At 39.2% G+C, this 16,284-nt stretch overlaps 1 protein-coding gene across 2 annotated transcripts in view; it reads left to right on the forward strand.

The window, feature by feature from the left end:
• The window catches only part of GLIS3 (GLIS family zinc finger 3), a 484,272-nt gene that overhangs the window by 173,513 nt on the left and 294,475 nt on the right, over positions 1 to 16,284 (forward strand). For both annotated transcript variants that reach the window (XM_011937348.1, XM_011937349.1), the window contains one exon: positions 4,490 to 5,606. In XM_011937348.1, coding sequence (XP_011792738.1) covers positions 4,490 to 5,606 — 1,117 coding nt within the window. The remainder of the gene's footprint in view (positions 1 to 4,489; positions 5,607 to 16,284) is intronic.

Genomic DNA, 16,284 nt, shown 5'->3' on the forward strand with positions numbered 1-16,284 from the left:
AAAATGCAGAAATCACCGGTCTTCTGTGTCCTTCGCGCTGGGAGTTGGAGACTGGAGCTGTTCCTATTCGGCCATCTTGCTCCGCCCCCTGAGAGTGCCTGTTTTCTAAGACACCATTCATTAGTAGGTATTATTATCTTTAGGACTTTTGCTAGTTTAGAAACTTTGCCAGTTTGATCTGTAAAATGTTATTTTATCTTAATTTGCATTCTTAATTATTGACAATATTGAAGTTTTCATAAATAAATCTATGAAGTTTCATAGATTTATTGGCTGTTTGTATTTTTTCTTTTGACCTCCTTTGGGTATGTTTTTTGGGTGTGCTCATCTTGGGAAAAGCTCTTTTTCCTTAGCTTTGTTGGATTCTATTTAATCCAATGATAAGAATCATGCCTTAATGCTGTATATTTGCCTAGATTAATTTCCCAACCATTTCTGATTACCTATATCTTACCATCTTGAAGATCCAGGAGCCATTCTTGATTTAGGCATTGCCAAAACTCGAATACAGAGGTCATTGTATATATTTCCCCTAAAATGACAAGGCTGAGGTGCTGATATAATAACATCATACAGCAGTTTCATAGAGCAGTCTTAACAAACATTGAGTAGTAGAAGAGATCAGATGCTACCTGCATGGGTTTTGTAGCATACTTAGCTTTTCTAGTGTTTTCACATGCATCATAATCCTGCATTTTATGATTAAATATTCATAAGCTACCTGCAAATATTTCTGTTTAAGACCCAGTGGAACCAGGACACAGAAAGTCCAGGTGCTTAGCTTGTCAGTGACAAAGTTCAGCCATCACAGAATGTCATTCCAGATCCAAAAGGGCACTGTATTTAGATTTTTATTTCCTAAATCAGAAATTCTTGGGGATGGTTTCCTTTGAGAGTATATCCACAAAGGTGAGAGAAGGCTAAGGGGGCTGAGGATGCACTCCAGGCTCTCTGTAAATTGTAACAGTTTATAAAGCCATCCTGTCTTTAAATACAGTGCTAATTCTTTTGGGGGATTTGCTGAGGCACATAGACACGAATTTCCAGATAGACTACGACTGGCCATCTTTTTCATGATCTACATATATAGGAAATATATCTTTTCTTTTGAGGAATTCTCCATGTGATCTATTAGAACTTATTTTGAGCTTGGCATTGAAGCAAACATCTAACATGGTCATCAGGCCTCTCATGCTCTTATGGCCCCATACAAGTTACTGAGTTCTTGCTTGACCAGCCACCCTAATCATTTTTGCTGATGGTTTCTGAGTTTTCCTATTAGTTTTATTTTGTTCAAGATATATCTCCTTTCCTTTTACATATAGTTCCAAATTAACCAATCACCAGAAGTAATATCATTAGGATCAGATGAGCATATGGAAATGGAGATTGCTCTCAAATGATGATACAGCTGTCACTTTCTTTGCCGTGGGCCTGGTGTGGGTAGCAGCAGGAGTTAGAGGCGAGAACTCTTTGGAACCATTCACATTCATTCAACATATTATTGCAGAAAGAACAGAAAATTTGGGTGCCCATCGTAGCTTGTGTGACTTTAAGCTGGTTATACCAGGTCTTTCAATTAAGCAGAGCACTGTGGGTCACATGTGGGATACAATGTAAAGAAAACAACAGCGAATGTGTATCATCCAGTAGGTCACTGTCTATCAAGCACAGCTTCACTTGTATTTCTCTAAGAACTTTGGGGTGTATGTATGTATGTGTATGTTACTGGGAGAAATTTCCCAAACCCTGTTTTATTCTTTGTAAAATAGAAGTTATTTTTAAAATCCAGTTTACTTACCTGACAGGTTGTATCAAATGAGATCATATATAGTGAAAATGCTTTGTGAGTGCTATAAATAATGTTCCATTGTCATTATATTGATTATTTATTTGCTTTCCTAATCAACAGTTTTTTGAGTACTTAGTATGTATCTAACATTCTAGTAGGCACTGGGAAGATAAAAACGATCCCTTCTGTTAAAGAGACTTTGAAATTTATTGAAGAATATAACACCCACAGATGCCTGAAGTTAGCTACATTTAAGACATGTTGCAGACAGTATATAACTTCTTTGGGAAGAGAACTCTCACTGGGAGCTGGTGTATTGGGGAGAGATGTCAAGGATTAGAGCTTTGAAAGATTAAAAGATGTAAGTAATCACACAGGAGGGAGACTGGCTGCTAGGCAAAGGCCATTTGGGGAAGTTTTGTTCTTATTAGGTGTTTGAGATAGAAGAGAGTTCTCTGTTCATATTAATACTTTAATGAATAGAATATAGAATTTGCTTTCTGAAAAATATATGATAATTGTCTTAGAAAACTCAGATGTCCAAGAAGTTATAGAATGTGCCTGCATGGCTTTATGCTCAGATTTAAATTGAGCCATATTTAGGTATAATTTGAGAGAAATGAGAATCATCTCTCAACAATGGAGCAAACGAACGTTTCACTATAGGCTGCCCTGAAACCAAATAATACAATTTTATAAGCAAAGTATATATAGGTGGATAACATACTTCTGTCTGTTAGTCATGACTTAACAATCTAATATGCTCCAGTATGACAGTGACAGGCAATTGTAGCACCTGAGAATGTGCATCCATTCAGGCATGTAGCTCTGCCAAAGCTCTGGTTCTTTATGTTCTATGAACCTTCTCAACCTCTGGGTGTAAAGCAGTCAGTTGTCTCTGCCTTATATATGACAGGACTACTAATTTAGTTTGGGTCTGAAAGCAATTCCTGGATCTTGCTGGGGAAGAGACTGAGGCCCTTGACATCCAATCACCAGGATCCTTCAGCTGAGCTCTGCAGGAAGAGCCACATGCTGCAAGTATGCTGGGAAAATAATTGAAAAGTGTCCTTGGGGAATTAAAAACTAGATGATTCCAAAACCACTTTGGAGCTTGCAAAAAGACTACAACCTGAATTTAAGGATATGGACCAAGAGGAAAATCTATGTCAAGGACAACTGGATGTAAATTCCTGCTGTGTTTGTCATTGGTAAACATCACTTCACTTGATGGTAACATCTCATTGATCATGGTGTTATCACCTTGTACGGTGCATTTTGGAGCTGAGATGTTTTTCTTGCTAATATCACATGCTTGTAGGAAATGGTGTTTGTGGCTTCCATTTTGTGAAACGGAGTAAGATGAACAGGTGGGATGAAAATGCTTCTCTTTTCCCTCAGTTCCTTTGCAACAGGTTGATGTTTAACAGCTGGAAATAATGTGTTCGTTTTGAGAAGACACACGTTTTATATAACGTTTTGTTGTGATTAACTTTTGTGTTAGAAAAAAAGATCTCAGTAGAAAGTCAACGCAGGTACATATAATAAGCCAGGTTCTTCTGATATACACCATGTCTCGGTCAAGAAATACAGTGTGTTATGTCTTGCCTCTGTGGCAAATTTTCATCCAAGGGACATATCTTTTCTCCTCAATTATTTTCACACTTGATATTAGCCAAAAGATTGAGAAGTGATTTTTATTTTCAAGGCAACAATGTCACAGTAAAACAAAATGAATTTTAAAGTGACCAGAGCTACATTATGAACCATTTTGATATGCAGATAATATATTGTGAGACATAGAGTGTGTTTTTTTAAAGGGTAAGAAGAATAGGAGAGGAATTGTTGCAAAAATGAACTACAGAAAGTGAGTGATCTGCTCTTGGCCCAAAGCTGCTTGGATTTAAGGACGAGAGTTCACAGAAAACCCAGCTAGCAAGTGTGATTAAATCTTGCATGGCTCCAATGCATTAATTCCAGATATGACTTGTTATCAGTTACTCCTTTATATATTATAGCTGCTTCTTATATTTTTTTCCTTTCCTGGGGTGATTTGATGTGACTAAGTACTGGCAATGTGAATTACTATCTTTAAAAAAATCAGGATAATTCCTTAATATCAGTGAAACTAAATTGTGAAATTATTAAGTCCCCTGGACAACCCTTTGACTTTGAGGGTTTGCTTTTTTTCAAATAAAGCATGAGTTTATATGTTGCTTTCCCAAATAAATTTTACTTGAAGGCTGGGATTCTATTTAGATTTGTATTGCCTGAAAAGCCTGTCATAACATGCTGCACACAGTAGGTGCTTAACAAGTACTTATTTGGTTGGCTTTAACAGGTATCAGTAATTTTTCCCAGGTCTCTAATTTTTCCCCCATATTGAAAAAGTTATTTAAAAATAAAGCAAGGACTATTTATTACTAAAGTATTAAGATTATTTATAACAATAGATCTTTTGTTACATTATTTCAGTGAGCATTAGGTTTTATTGTTCTTCTTGGTAAGATGTTATTTACCTGGAACTAGAAGCCTTGGATTTTATCTTAGCCCAAGAATGTGTGTTTAGCACAGAACGTAATTAGGGGAAATACTTAAGGGATTGTCAATGCAGTATTCTTTTAGCTCTTAAGCAATCCATATCCTGCTAAAATGTTTATCTTTTTTTTTTTCTTTCCCTTCTGGCTGCTGTTCCAGGTCCCTTATTTCGCGTGAGTCTTTGGCGTCCACGACTTTGAGTCTGACGGAAAGTCAGTCGGCCTCCAGCGTGAAGCAGGAGTGGTCTCACGGCTACAAGGCCCTCCCTTCGCTTTCCGCCAACCACAGCTCTCAGAATGGCATTGATCTAGGGGACCTCCTTAGCCTTCCTCCCGGGACATCCATGTCCAGCAATAGTGTCTCTAACTCATTGCCATCCTACCTTTTTGGCATGGAAAATAGCCACTCTCCTTACCCTAGTCCTCGGCACTCATCCACCAGGTCCCACTCGGCGCGCTCTAAGAAGAGAGCACTGTCCTTGTCCCCGCTGTCGGATGGCATCGGGATAGACTTCAATACCATTATCCGCACGTCGCCCACGTCCTTGGTGGCCTACATCAACGGGTCGAGGGCTTCCCCGGCCAACATGTCCCCGCAGCCAGAGGTCTACGGGCATTTCCTGGGCGTGCGCGGCAGCTGCATTCCCCAGCCGTGCCCGGTGCCCAGCAGCCAGAAGGGCGTGCTGGTGACCCCTGGAGGCCTGGCGCTGCCGGCCTACGGCGAGGACGGGGCCCTGGAGTACGAGCGCATGCAACAGCTGGAGCACGGCGGCCTCCAGCCAGGCCTGGTCAACAACATGGTGGTGCAGCATGGCCTGCCGGGCCCCGACAGCCAGCCGGCCGGCCTGTTCAAGACCGAACGCCTAGAGGAGTTCCCGGGCAGCACCCTAGACCTGCCCCCTGCGCCTCCTCTCCCTCCTCTGCCGCCGCCCCAAGGTCCCCCACCCCCTTACCATGCCCACCCGCACCTTCACCACCCGGAGCTCGGGCCCCACGCCCAGCAGCTGGCCTTGCCCCAGGCCGCCCTGGACGACGACGGGGAGATGGACGACGTCGGGGGCAAGCACTGCTGCCGCTGGATCGACTGCAGCGCCCTGTACGACCAGCAGGAGGAGCTCGTGCGGCACATCGAGAAGGTCCACATCGACCAGCGCAAAGGGGAGGACTTCACTTGCTTCTGGGCAGGTTGCCCTCGAAGATACAAGCCCTTCAACGCCCGCTATAAACTGCTGATCCACATGAGAGTCCACTCCGGGGAGAAGCCCAACAAGTGTACGGTGAGTTTCCGAAGCGCAAGGGGTGACCTCTCTTGAAGGCCCGGCTTACTTTGCATACGTGTGTTTTTTCCCAACTCGGCCCATGGAACAGAGGACCTTTTCTTCTTGTATGGAGTTTGCATGCGTGGTGGTCTAGGTATCCATGAGATGGGATTCCTCTTCAGCTTGAGGAAGGAGAAGGTTTATTCCATGATTAGGGGCTCTCCATTTCTATATTTCCTCCTGTAAAGATACATGATCCATCCCAGCAGGTGATCAGTCTGCCACACTGTGTAAAATCTTGGAAAGGAGATGCCAGCCAGGTACCAACTATGAATTTCCTTAATGTGGATGGATGTGCAAGAGCAGGACACAGATTGCACATCAGCAAGCTTTAGTTCTTTTCCAAAGCAAATATTCAGTGACTTTTCCTTCCCTCCAATAACCGGCTAGAATTGGGATGGGGAGAAGAGTGGTTTTGGTATTTGAAAAGGAACTCACCATTTAGCAACTTGGCTAGTAAAAGTGTTCTGGCATGCATCCACATGCCTGCACTCTGTACCTTCCAGGGTTGAGAGACTAGCTAATGATTTATAGTCGGCATAAAATCACCCAGGGGATACACAGGAGCAGAATCTTGCAGGATCTTGACTAATTTTAAGAGGCAATTTTGTAGACCGGTCTGAGGAGAAAGAGCAGGGAAGCCTTTGGTGCTGAGGGAAGTGGGCCTGATATCTCTTTTTTCCTTGCCTCTGCCTTTCAGAACATCCATCCTGGAACTCTCTCTGTTTCTTGGCAAAATGTACTATTTTTGAATAATATGATTCTTAAATGATTTCACAACAATTTCACACCTCACAGAAACCCTCAGGGTTTATAAGCAGGGCATCACCCTTGGGATCATGGGATGGCTTTGCACAATCTCAGACAGCTCACTTAAGTCTTGGAAAAAGAAGAACATATGTTTTATATTAGTTTAGATGGACAGAAATATTTCATTTAGAGTTAAAGTCTAAGATTTCTATGTATTCCCTGGATATTGAGTATGGTGCAGGTCACTAAATATGTGAAATATATAAATCAATTTGAACAGAAATTTATTTGTACTGTGGTTCCCCAGCCCGAGTTCCTTCTTTCTGTAGTATGTCAGTGATGAAAAAGAATCTGGACTATGTGTATGTTTGATTATAGACTGGCCAAGGTTTCTGATTCATGTAAAAGCAAACCAAACAGGTGATAGCTATAATGCAAGTATTCAAAGTACTTTTTCACTGCGCAGTAGGTATTTTTGAAAGAGTTTTAAGAATTTCTTGTGGAATGGAATTGCATTTCTTGTCACTACATTATGCACCACATTGTGATTTTTCTCAAGGAAAACCTGAAGCTGATACCTTGCGAGAATGCCAGGTTATATGAGTGAAAAGAATAATTACTTTCTAGACAGCAAAACCTTACTCTGTCACTAGGGTTCTGCATTAAAAATGCCAGAAAGAGACAAGCAATTGAAGGCAAATCCATTTACTCTGGAACACACCGGCCTATTGCAGGCAGGAAAGACATTCAGCCTCTGAAGGAAAACAGTCCAACCTTTTAGTTCTGACTAATCTTGGCTGAAAATAGTTTACTGGATTTGGCTTTACTGAAATAAACATAAAGGCTCGAATTATCCAGAAAAATATTTTTTGCATTGCAAAATTAATTTTTGTGCAATAGGATTTCCCCATTTTCCTACTGTTCCAAGGCTTTGCAAAGACATATAACTTTATAAAGTTGACTTTTGCTGAAGTGCATGATGAATATCAAAAATAGAAATAGTTCAGTGAAATAATAAGCTGATAGGTTAATGTTTGCAGGCTTATGCATAGCTTCTCAATGTATTGTTAAGGATGTATGGGAGATAATTTCTCTACCTCTGATCTGCCCACTTCCCACTTCTAGATGGAATCTTTATAAAATTCAGATTGGTGATTTAACAATGTATCGAATCTAGGACCACAAAGCATTTATTTACACATGTAATAGTGAAAATAATAAACAGGATTTCTTAGGAGCTGACTAATGCTGCAATTCTAGTTCTGGGGCTATATATTTTTAGCAGGAAGCCTTCATTTTCTTCTAAAACATACATATTATGGGCAGTATGTCTTCTGAAAACTGTTATGTTGCTACATGTCATCTGCTTGATTTGTAGGGTGATAGCCAACTGGCAGCAATTAATTTTGCTGTGAAAATTTAGCAGTCTTCTTAAGTTGTAATCCAAGGATAGAATACCCTGGTTTTTAAAGTAGATATACACCTGGAAAAAATGTATTTTTCTGCCTTTTGCAAAACACGTATTTATAGTCTTGGATTCCAGACACATACAACTGTTACAACTAAAATGTTTCATCTCCTACTGATTTAAAATCTGATGGTAGTTGACTCAAAGCTCAAGATCTTTGCCAAGTAAAATGGCCACATTCTTCTTTTGCAAATGTGAAGTGATCTTTGGTTTTTGTGGCTTGTCATACACTGCAGGGCTAGGAGCAGTCTAAATTGTAAGACCCAGGCCATTTGTTGTTTTACGTATGTTTAACTGCTATTTTCTGTGTATTGTAGTTAGAGTTAGTCATTTTCACTTGCTTAGCTTATTGACCCAAGAAAGAAATGATGACCACATTGTGTTTGGTGACCATGACTACAGGCAGCACAAAGAGCTTCTGGAAGTTATGGTAAAATAGGGGTGTGTGAGAGGGCTAACTCAGTGATGGCTTGCTTACAGTAAGCGGCTGCCACTGGTATCCTCCCTCATGCCAAATTCCGTGTCATGCATGAGAGAACACATTCTCAGAATCTCTGACCATGACTCCCTGGACTTATCAGAACCCTGGGGTTCACATCATTCAGGATTCTGGGTGACAGAACTGGGGGAGGGCTGTGAATTTATTATTTGGTTAACTTACTGGAAGAAGAGAATGGGTTCTTTTCCTTTCCCCCCCAACTCCACCCTTCTGTAGATCTCTTTCTTATTGCTTCTGTGGAAAACCCAACCAGCTGCTCTCTTTCCAGGCCTTGTCTCAATTGCAGACACATTCCCATCCAGTGGCAAAGGGCTTGAGAAGTAAAGGCCTCTGTAGACAAGCAGGCAGACCTCAGCTAGTCAGAAACCAGGATATGCCAATATTACATTTAAAAATACCTGACTCCATTCACTGCTATCTATTAACTATAGTAATTTCTAGGTGCTAAATCTCTCTATTTTGACCTTCCTGAGCTTAGACCAACTGCAACCTTGGTAAATTTCAGAATTATCAAATTATTTGAGCATTGTCAGCTATAACTGTGGAATTCTATTAAGTTTTTCTGAGATGGTAAGGTCACAGGTCAGAACAAGTCATGGAGTCTCTGAATTTGTCCCTTTCCCAAATCCCTGTTTCATGTTCCTAAAAGGACAACATGAAGTGTAACCCCAAACCATAGATGTACACTAATCATCCCTAACAGTATCCATGGTAAATGGTTCCAACAGAGTGCACCCTGAGGATGTTTTTACTGTAGATCTTTTTGCTATTAAGTTGAAGAGCATGAGGTGGCTGGGTAACGTGCCCAGTGAGTGTGTTCTGAATGAGCTTAGGCATGCTCTGTCTGTTGGTGCTTCTCATGAGAAAGCCTGTCTGCCTATCTGGGGCAGAGTGAGTAGAGGGACACAGGGTTCTGTTGCTAGGATCAGAAACAGGGATGACTTGCCTTCACATGTGATTGAAAGTAGTTGTGCTAGCAGGTTAGGAAGTGCTGATAAAGGAATTAGGGGGAATGTGAGTCTCCACTTAAATTTTATTTTTCCTGGATGAATTTTATCCAATGGCAAAAAGGAATTTTTCAAAACTTTTACCCACCCACGGATTTTCATGAAAATGTCACTGACCAAAGACCAGTTTTGAATTTTGTATGAATTGACTCATTTCTCCACAGGCATTTTGCCTGGCAAAATCCAGAGTATTTGCTTTGGCTTGAATATTGGGCAGTGGTGCTTTTTAAGTAACATTGGATTATGATTTCAAGAAAATAAATACAGAGCTGGAACCATGTCCCCATTCCTCTTTTATGGCCTGATGTATGGGTTCACAGGCCAGCTTTGGCCTCGTAAGACATGTCTTGAGGAAATGTAAATTCATTGTAAGCTGTGGAAGAGCTTTTTCATATCCACTTTTATTTTGATAAGACTTGGTATTGATGTGGTCTATGACCAGAAGGACCTTAGGAAGATATCATCTAAGCATAATTCTTAATCCCCACTTCATAATCCTCATATTGGCAACAATGAATAAATTATCATAATACCAAGTATCAATAAGGGTATGGAGAAGTGGATATACTTTAACATTGTTGGAGAGAGTAAATTGGTGTAACCACTTTGGAGATCAATTTGGTAATACCTAGTCATGTTGAAGATGAGTCTATCCAATAAAACTGTGTCAAGGTGCCTACCCTAGAGAAACTTTTCTATATAGTGGCAAGGAGACATGAAAAAAGGTGTTTATTGCTTTTGTTTCTCAAAAAAAGTGTAAATAACATAACTGTCCATAGATAAGTCAATAAACTGTGGCTTATTCCTAATGAAATATTATAAAGGAGTTTAAAATTAAAATATGCATACATATATTACATACATATCTATTAACATGGATACATTTCAAAGAACAATGTTGAGTGAAAAAAATATGTGTACAAGGGTGTATATGGTATTAATACAATTTATGTATATTTAAACACAAACTGGGCAATATTATACAACAGATAAATAGTTATGTGATTAAACAGTAAAATCATGTGGGCAGGGTAATTAGTAACTTTAGGATAGTGGATACCTCTCAAAAGGAAAGAAATAGAAAGAGATGGAATGTGAGGATTTTACTTTCTCTTTTTTTCCAGAGAGAGAATTGAAACAGATATGGCAAAATATTGTTATTTTAACTTGATGGTGGTAATATAGGTGTCCGTTATAATATTTGGTATACTTTCCTGCCTATTTGAAATACTTCATAGCTATAAGGATATATTTTTATCTAAAAATAAATGAAAGCCAATTACTATCACATTCCAATTTCTTTCCACCCATATCATTTTTTTTAGATGAGAACAAAACCCAGAGAAATTGATTTTTCCAAGACTTTTAAGTTATTTAGCTGTTCCATACGTAGAGCTTCTGAGGCTGCAGTTCTTAACCCTGGCTGACACTGGAATCATCTGGGGAGTTTTGCAAAGTACCCCTACCTGGGTCCCATCTTCAAAATTTGTGATGTAGTTGACCTGGGATGCAGCTTCCAAGGTGATTCTAATGAGCACTCAAGGTTGAGAACCAGTATTGTAAAAGTTTTCCAATTCTGACATTAGTGCTAGATAAATAAAAGCCTACCCTGTTACTTCTGTTAAGATGCAGGGATGCAGTGTTCAGTAGGGAGTACATGTCTACTTATTCTCAATGGCCTGACAGCAATCTCTACATTATTATCAATGGCCTGACAATGATTAGGGTAGTTTAATGTCCTCTTGTAATAAAATTCAGAGACAAGATAAGATATTAGAGTGATTGGTAGTGTCAGAAGGCTTTCAACTGAGTGTCCATTTCACGTTCAGAGTCTCTTTCTTTACAATTATTAGTCAAAGTTTGGGAGGAGTCTTGCACTGAACCATGTATACATTGTCGCCACCTCCTTGCCTCCTTCATTTAGCAGTGGAGCTGACAAATTTGTCACACTGTTCCCATTTTTAAAGGTAAGATAGAGTATTTTCTCTTCCAAACACAATGCAGACTTTCAGGTTTTAATAGAAAATGATCTTCAAAACACTTTTGCTACTATGGACATTTCTGAAGAGTTGGTAAATTACCAAAATATTGAATTTTCTCTTTTATCAAATCTGCCTGATGTGATTAAATAAATAAAATTAACATTAATATCCTCTTTGTCTCTTGAGGCTGAAACACCACCAGTGAACATCTGGTAAAGATCAGAGTGAGTGTAGCTTCCAAGTCATATCCCACAAGGCATCGGTCTGTCAGATATTAAAAGCAAACTCCATGATTTAAAAAATAAAACCAAATCTTAAGATTTCTTTCCCAGCAATTTTATGTAAGAGATACAAACATATTTATCTATGTAAGCACATGTTCAACATACTGTAGACACATATATGTCACCATAAATTACAAATCCCTTAGTGTAGGTAAAAACGAAACCACAGAAATCCTCATTAGATGGGGCATTGACCACAGTCTATAAGGCATCTGTCAAATCGGATTTCATATCCCAAAACACAGTTTAGAAACCTGCCATTTGGTTACAGGTTTAATTTGGTTTCCCTTTAGAAAGCATTTAATTCAGTTTACCTGGGGAACTGACCTTTCATGAACTTTGTCCTGAAAATAAATTCATAGCAGATTTGGGCAAACATTTCAAAGCTAATCGTGGTTTATGTTTCTTTGCCCTGTGATTCTAGGATTAATGAAAAACAATAGATAATGAGAGCAACCCTAAGAGGTTAAATATTTGAGGCTTTATCCTCATTAAACAAAATCATTAACTACATGATGGTTAATGTTCCTTTTAGTTCATATTTGTTTTGTGATTTTTCTCTAATTTCATGCCTTTAAATAATGTCTTTAAAATTAGAAAGAATTATGTAAATCTTTTCATAAATGATCTGATTAAGGGAATGTATGTTGAACCTTTGGAGATTTGTTCATATATAGATTCTAAAATACGTTTTTCTCAGTTCTTTCAGACTGCACCAGTGTGGAAAATTAGTTTGGCAATATATTAGAAACACCCTTTGTGACCTTTGGAGTATTTCTTGATTGCCTTTTCTTTGAGTGGTTGTGTTGTCATTTTTGGGTCCAGATAGAATTTGCATGTGTAGAGTGAAAGACCAAACACATTAATTTTTCCAAAAAGAAGAGGTCATCTGATTCTCTTTGATCTTTCAGAAATGTTTTCTTCAAGTTCTGAGTAGAATGATTTGGAAAAGAGATGTTTATTTTTTTTTCCAGGCAAATTTATTAGTTTCTACTGTAATTGCTGAGTCAGGGCTTCTAAGCTATCAATACGACAATGCTTGTTGTAACCCTGGACAGTGGATCTGTGGTTGGTTAACCCAGAGCCTGCATAGGGAAGACTTGATTTTACGTCTACTCTAACTCTGGGAAGCCTGTGTCCTTCATCCAGAGGGGAGACCAACCTGTCTAATAGGTGTCATCGCTCATATAGGAGGTTGGTGTAGATAGGAATTTGGTGAGAAAGTAGAATGAAACCTGTGTGTTTTTATTTTGCAGCACAGTATTTATTTTCCTTTTCTTGGGCCACAGGTACAGAGCTTGAGTAGGGAGAATGCTTAATTTGTTAGAAGGAGAATTTTGAATAATTTTTTAAATGATTAGTTTAAAAAGTTGTTGAGAAATTAGAACATGATATGACCAGCTTCTGGGCAGGCAGGAGCAATATGCTTGGGTAAATATATACCCTAATGCTCTAAAATTAGGGTGAGCATATACTTTACTTTTCAAATCGGCACACTTTTGAGAGTGAAAGTGGGTTTGTCTCACTGGAACATCAGTCTAAATCAGGATTGTCCTGAAAAAAACTAGGGTATATAGTTACCTTACCCAAATAGTATGTGTCCTGATGTGTTCACTCATTGTGTGTTCATTCATTCATTTGATCACTGAGTGCAAACCATGTACCTTCTCTGGGGGGTACAGAAATAAATGAGACATTCCCTTTGGGAGCTCACAATCTGTTGGGGTGACAATTGTGTAAACAGTAAAACAAGGGCTGTGATATATGGCTATGCAAACTTTTAATGGGAAAACTAGGGGAAGAAGCTCCCAAGTATGCCTGTAGAGATTGGGCAGGCTTGTCAGAGGAGGTAACTGCATCCTGAAAGAAGACAGTAATTCTTACAGAGAAAGGAAAGGAGGCCATTTAAGTGTGCACATCGCCGTATGAAAGAGCACAGAGGAAGAAACAATTCTCAAGTAGTTTGATGGTCCAAGACTAGGTAGTAGCGGAAGTGAGGCTGGAAGAAGTCATGAAGGACTTATACTACCAAATAGGGATCATTTTTAAGAATTGGAAACCTAGTTAATATAAGTGCAAATGTAGTCAATAAAACATATCTTAGGAGGGTAGCATCACTGAGGTAGCAAGCACTGTGTTTCAGTGGATGCGAAATGAAACTTTGGCTTCCCCAGGCCTTCTCCATTATCTCTTAAAGTTTATAGTTTAATTCCTCATTAAAACATATAAACATATCCCTTGGCAGCTATCATATGAAACACACATTTATCTTACGCCAAGTGATCAGCTAGGGAAACACGTCAATGTAGACTAGCATGAAAGCATTTTCTGTTGTGGACTTTAAAGAAAACAATTAAAAATCTGGGGAAGACTAGAGACCAGAGTTATTTGATCAATTATGTAGAATGATTAAGATGTGGACAGAGGCTGCATACATTATCCTAAGTATGAGTAGTTTTCCATTAGTTAAATATTTCCTTTTATAATCTGTAAAGAGAGTGAAGTATTGTACTGTTAAACAAAGGTTTGGACTGGTGCTCATTATGCTGAGTTTGTCAGCCTTTTCAAGATTTTTTTCCTTCACTGCTGAGATTTACTTTGGAATTTTTTTTTTTTCTGCTCAGACTGAATTAATACAGAACAGAGTGAAATGCTTGAGCTGTTTAGAGGAGAGCAAATTAAATCAATTCCCATCAAAATGGCACCCGTTCCCAGTGAGTCAGTCCTGAACACCATAGACCCCATGTCTCTCTAGACTGGGGAAGGCAGCATGAAAGGAAGACTTGCCTTTTGTTACTTGTGCTTCTTTCTCTGGCAGCACGAGCCCTCCCCTGGGTTTGAGCCACCCAAGGTTGTAGAGTCATTTGCCTGTTGACCGGAGAGCACAGTCAAAGGCCCAGGTCAGTGGACTCAGACATTCAGAATGTTCTAGAGAGGGCATCTGATTGGTCCTGGATCCTTGCTTTTAAAATTTATGAGGCAGATTCTCAGGCTTCTCTCACCAGACAATTTTCTTTTCTGTGTTTTAGAATGTTTGTTTGAAAGTGCTTTCATTTTTAAATAGGGGCCTGGGTATTGGGCCTGTTGCATGTGTTTTTGATGAGATATATTGTTACTGCTGACTCTCTTTTATCACTCTCTTTCCCCATCCCTAGTCCCAGTGTCTAGTATGAAAATTGCCCCGAAGAGCAAATGGTGATTTATTAGCCAAGAGAATGGATTTGGGGTTGGGAGAACAGTTGTAATGAAGCGAAAATGGAGGACTTGGCCTTAAACAAAATTCTGAAATACAAATTTGTCTTTCATCTCATTTGTGGTGAACCCTACTGCCTTCTTCCCTCAGAGTTTCCATGCTGCTTCACAGGCCCCATGCCTTGCTCCTTATTTTCCTCTCCATCGAATTGAGGCTTGCTTTTGGGAAAGAACTGCGGGAAAGAGAAATTCATACATATAATGGTGAACAGCTGAGAAAAGATTCAGTGTGCTGGCTCTCCCAAGGGTATCTACATTTTAACGAGAAACAAAGTATTAAACCTCTTCCTTAGACCAAAAACTTGTTCAGAGAAATGGAGGTGAAAGAAAATGACTATGTTACACAAATTCTGAGCTACTATATTACTTTAATTCGCACTATCACCCTCAGAGCTAAGTAATTTCTGGGATTTGAGATTCAGACTCTCTTCTGCCTACTACATATTCAAAGATCATTAATTATTCACCTTTGAATCCTACCCACAGCACGTGGCTCAATGATTAACCTACTGTAGACCTCAAATGTGCACACATGCATGCACACACACACACACACACACACATTTGAAGCTAGGTGATGGATACATAGAGGTTTATTATTCTGTTATTTGCACTGTGTGAAGATTTGAAATTTCCCATAAAAATTTAAAAATAAAGAAATAAAATGGTTTTGTGTGAATTCATAGGAAAGAAAAGAACAGTTTATTCTCTTTGGCTCCTCAGAAAATGATGCCGGCCATGTGTTTTCTTTAGGTAACCTGTGTTCTTATGATCTGAAAACAAATTAAGTTTTCCATTGCTCTTGATGGTCTCTGAGATCACTCTGCTTAGGAATGAGATGAAAGATACTCTTGGGCAGTAACATGATATTTAAAAAGGCAAATGATAAGAAGGGAGTACTATTGGAATACATTAAAATAATTTAACCAAATATCAGTGGCTTGCTATGATAGGAGTTTATTTCTCGTTTTTGTTCTAATGTGGCTAACTCTTTATGATTGTATAGTGACTCAGGATCCTTCAATCTAATGGCTCTGCAATCTGAGTCTAGGGTAAAAGAGATGTTGAGGATTGTGGAGAGGTTTTAGGAGCCAGGCATGGAAGTGACAGGCTTGACTTTTCTTATCCCATTCGGTAGCACTCAGTCATGACCTCAACTAACTGCAAAGACAGTTGGAAAGAGTGGTCTTCCTGTGTGTCTAGGAGGACACTTAAACACAGAGTACTGGTGAACACAGAGTATAGTATCTGCCACAAGGAACTAGAAGTGCCTCCTGCTTCTTCTCTGACTTACCCCTGTTTTCTATATCTCCTTGAAAAGAAAACACATTTCAATCTTGATCTTGGAGCTTTCTGTGAGTGGCGACCTGGTCTCATCAAAGAACTTTAAAGAC

The sequence above is a fragment of the Colobus angolensis genome, unplaced genomic scaffold (genome assembly GCF_000951035.1).
Source record: "Colobus angolensis palliatus isolate OR3802 unplaced genomic scaffold, Cang.pa_1.0 Scaffold162, whole genome shotgun sequence".
Lineage (NCBI taxonomy): Eukaryota > Metazoa > Chordata > Mammalia > Primates > Cercopithecidae > Colobus > Colobus angolensis.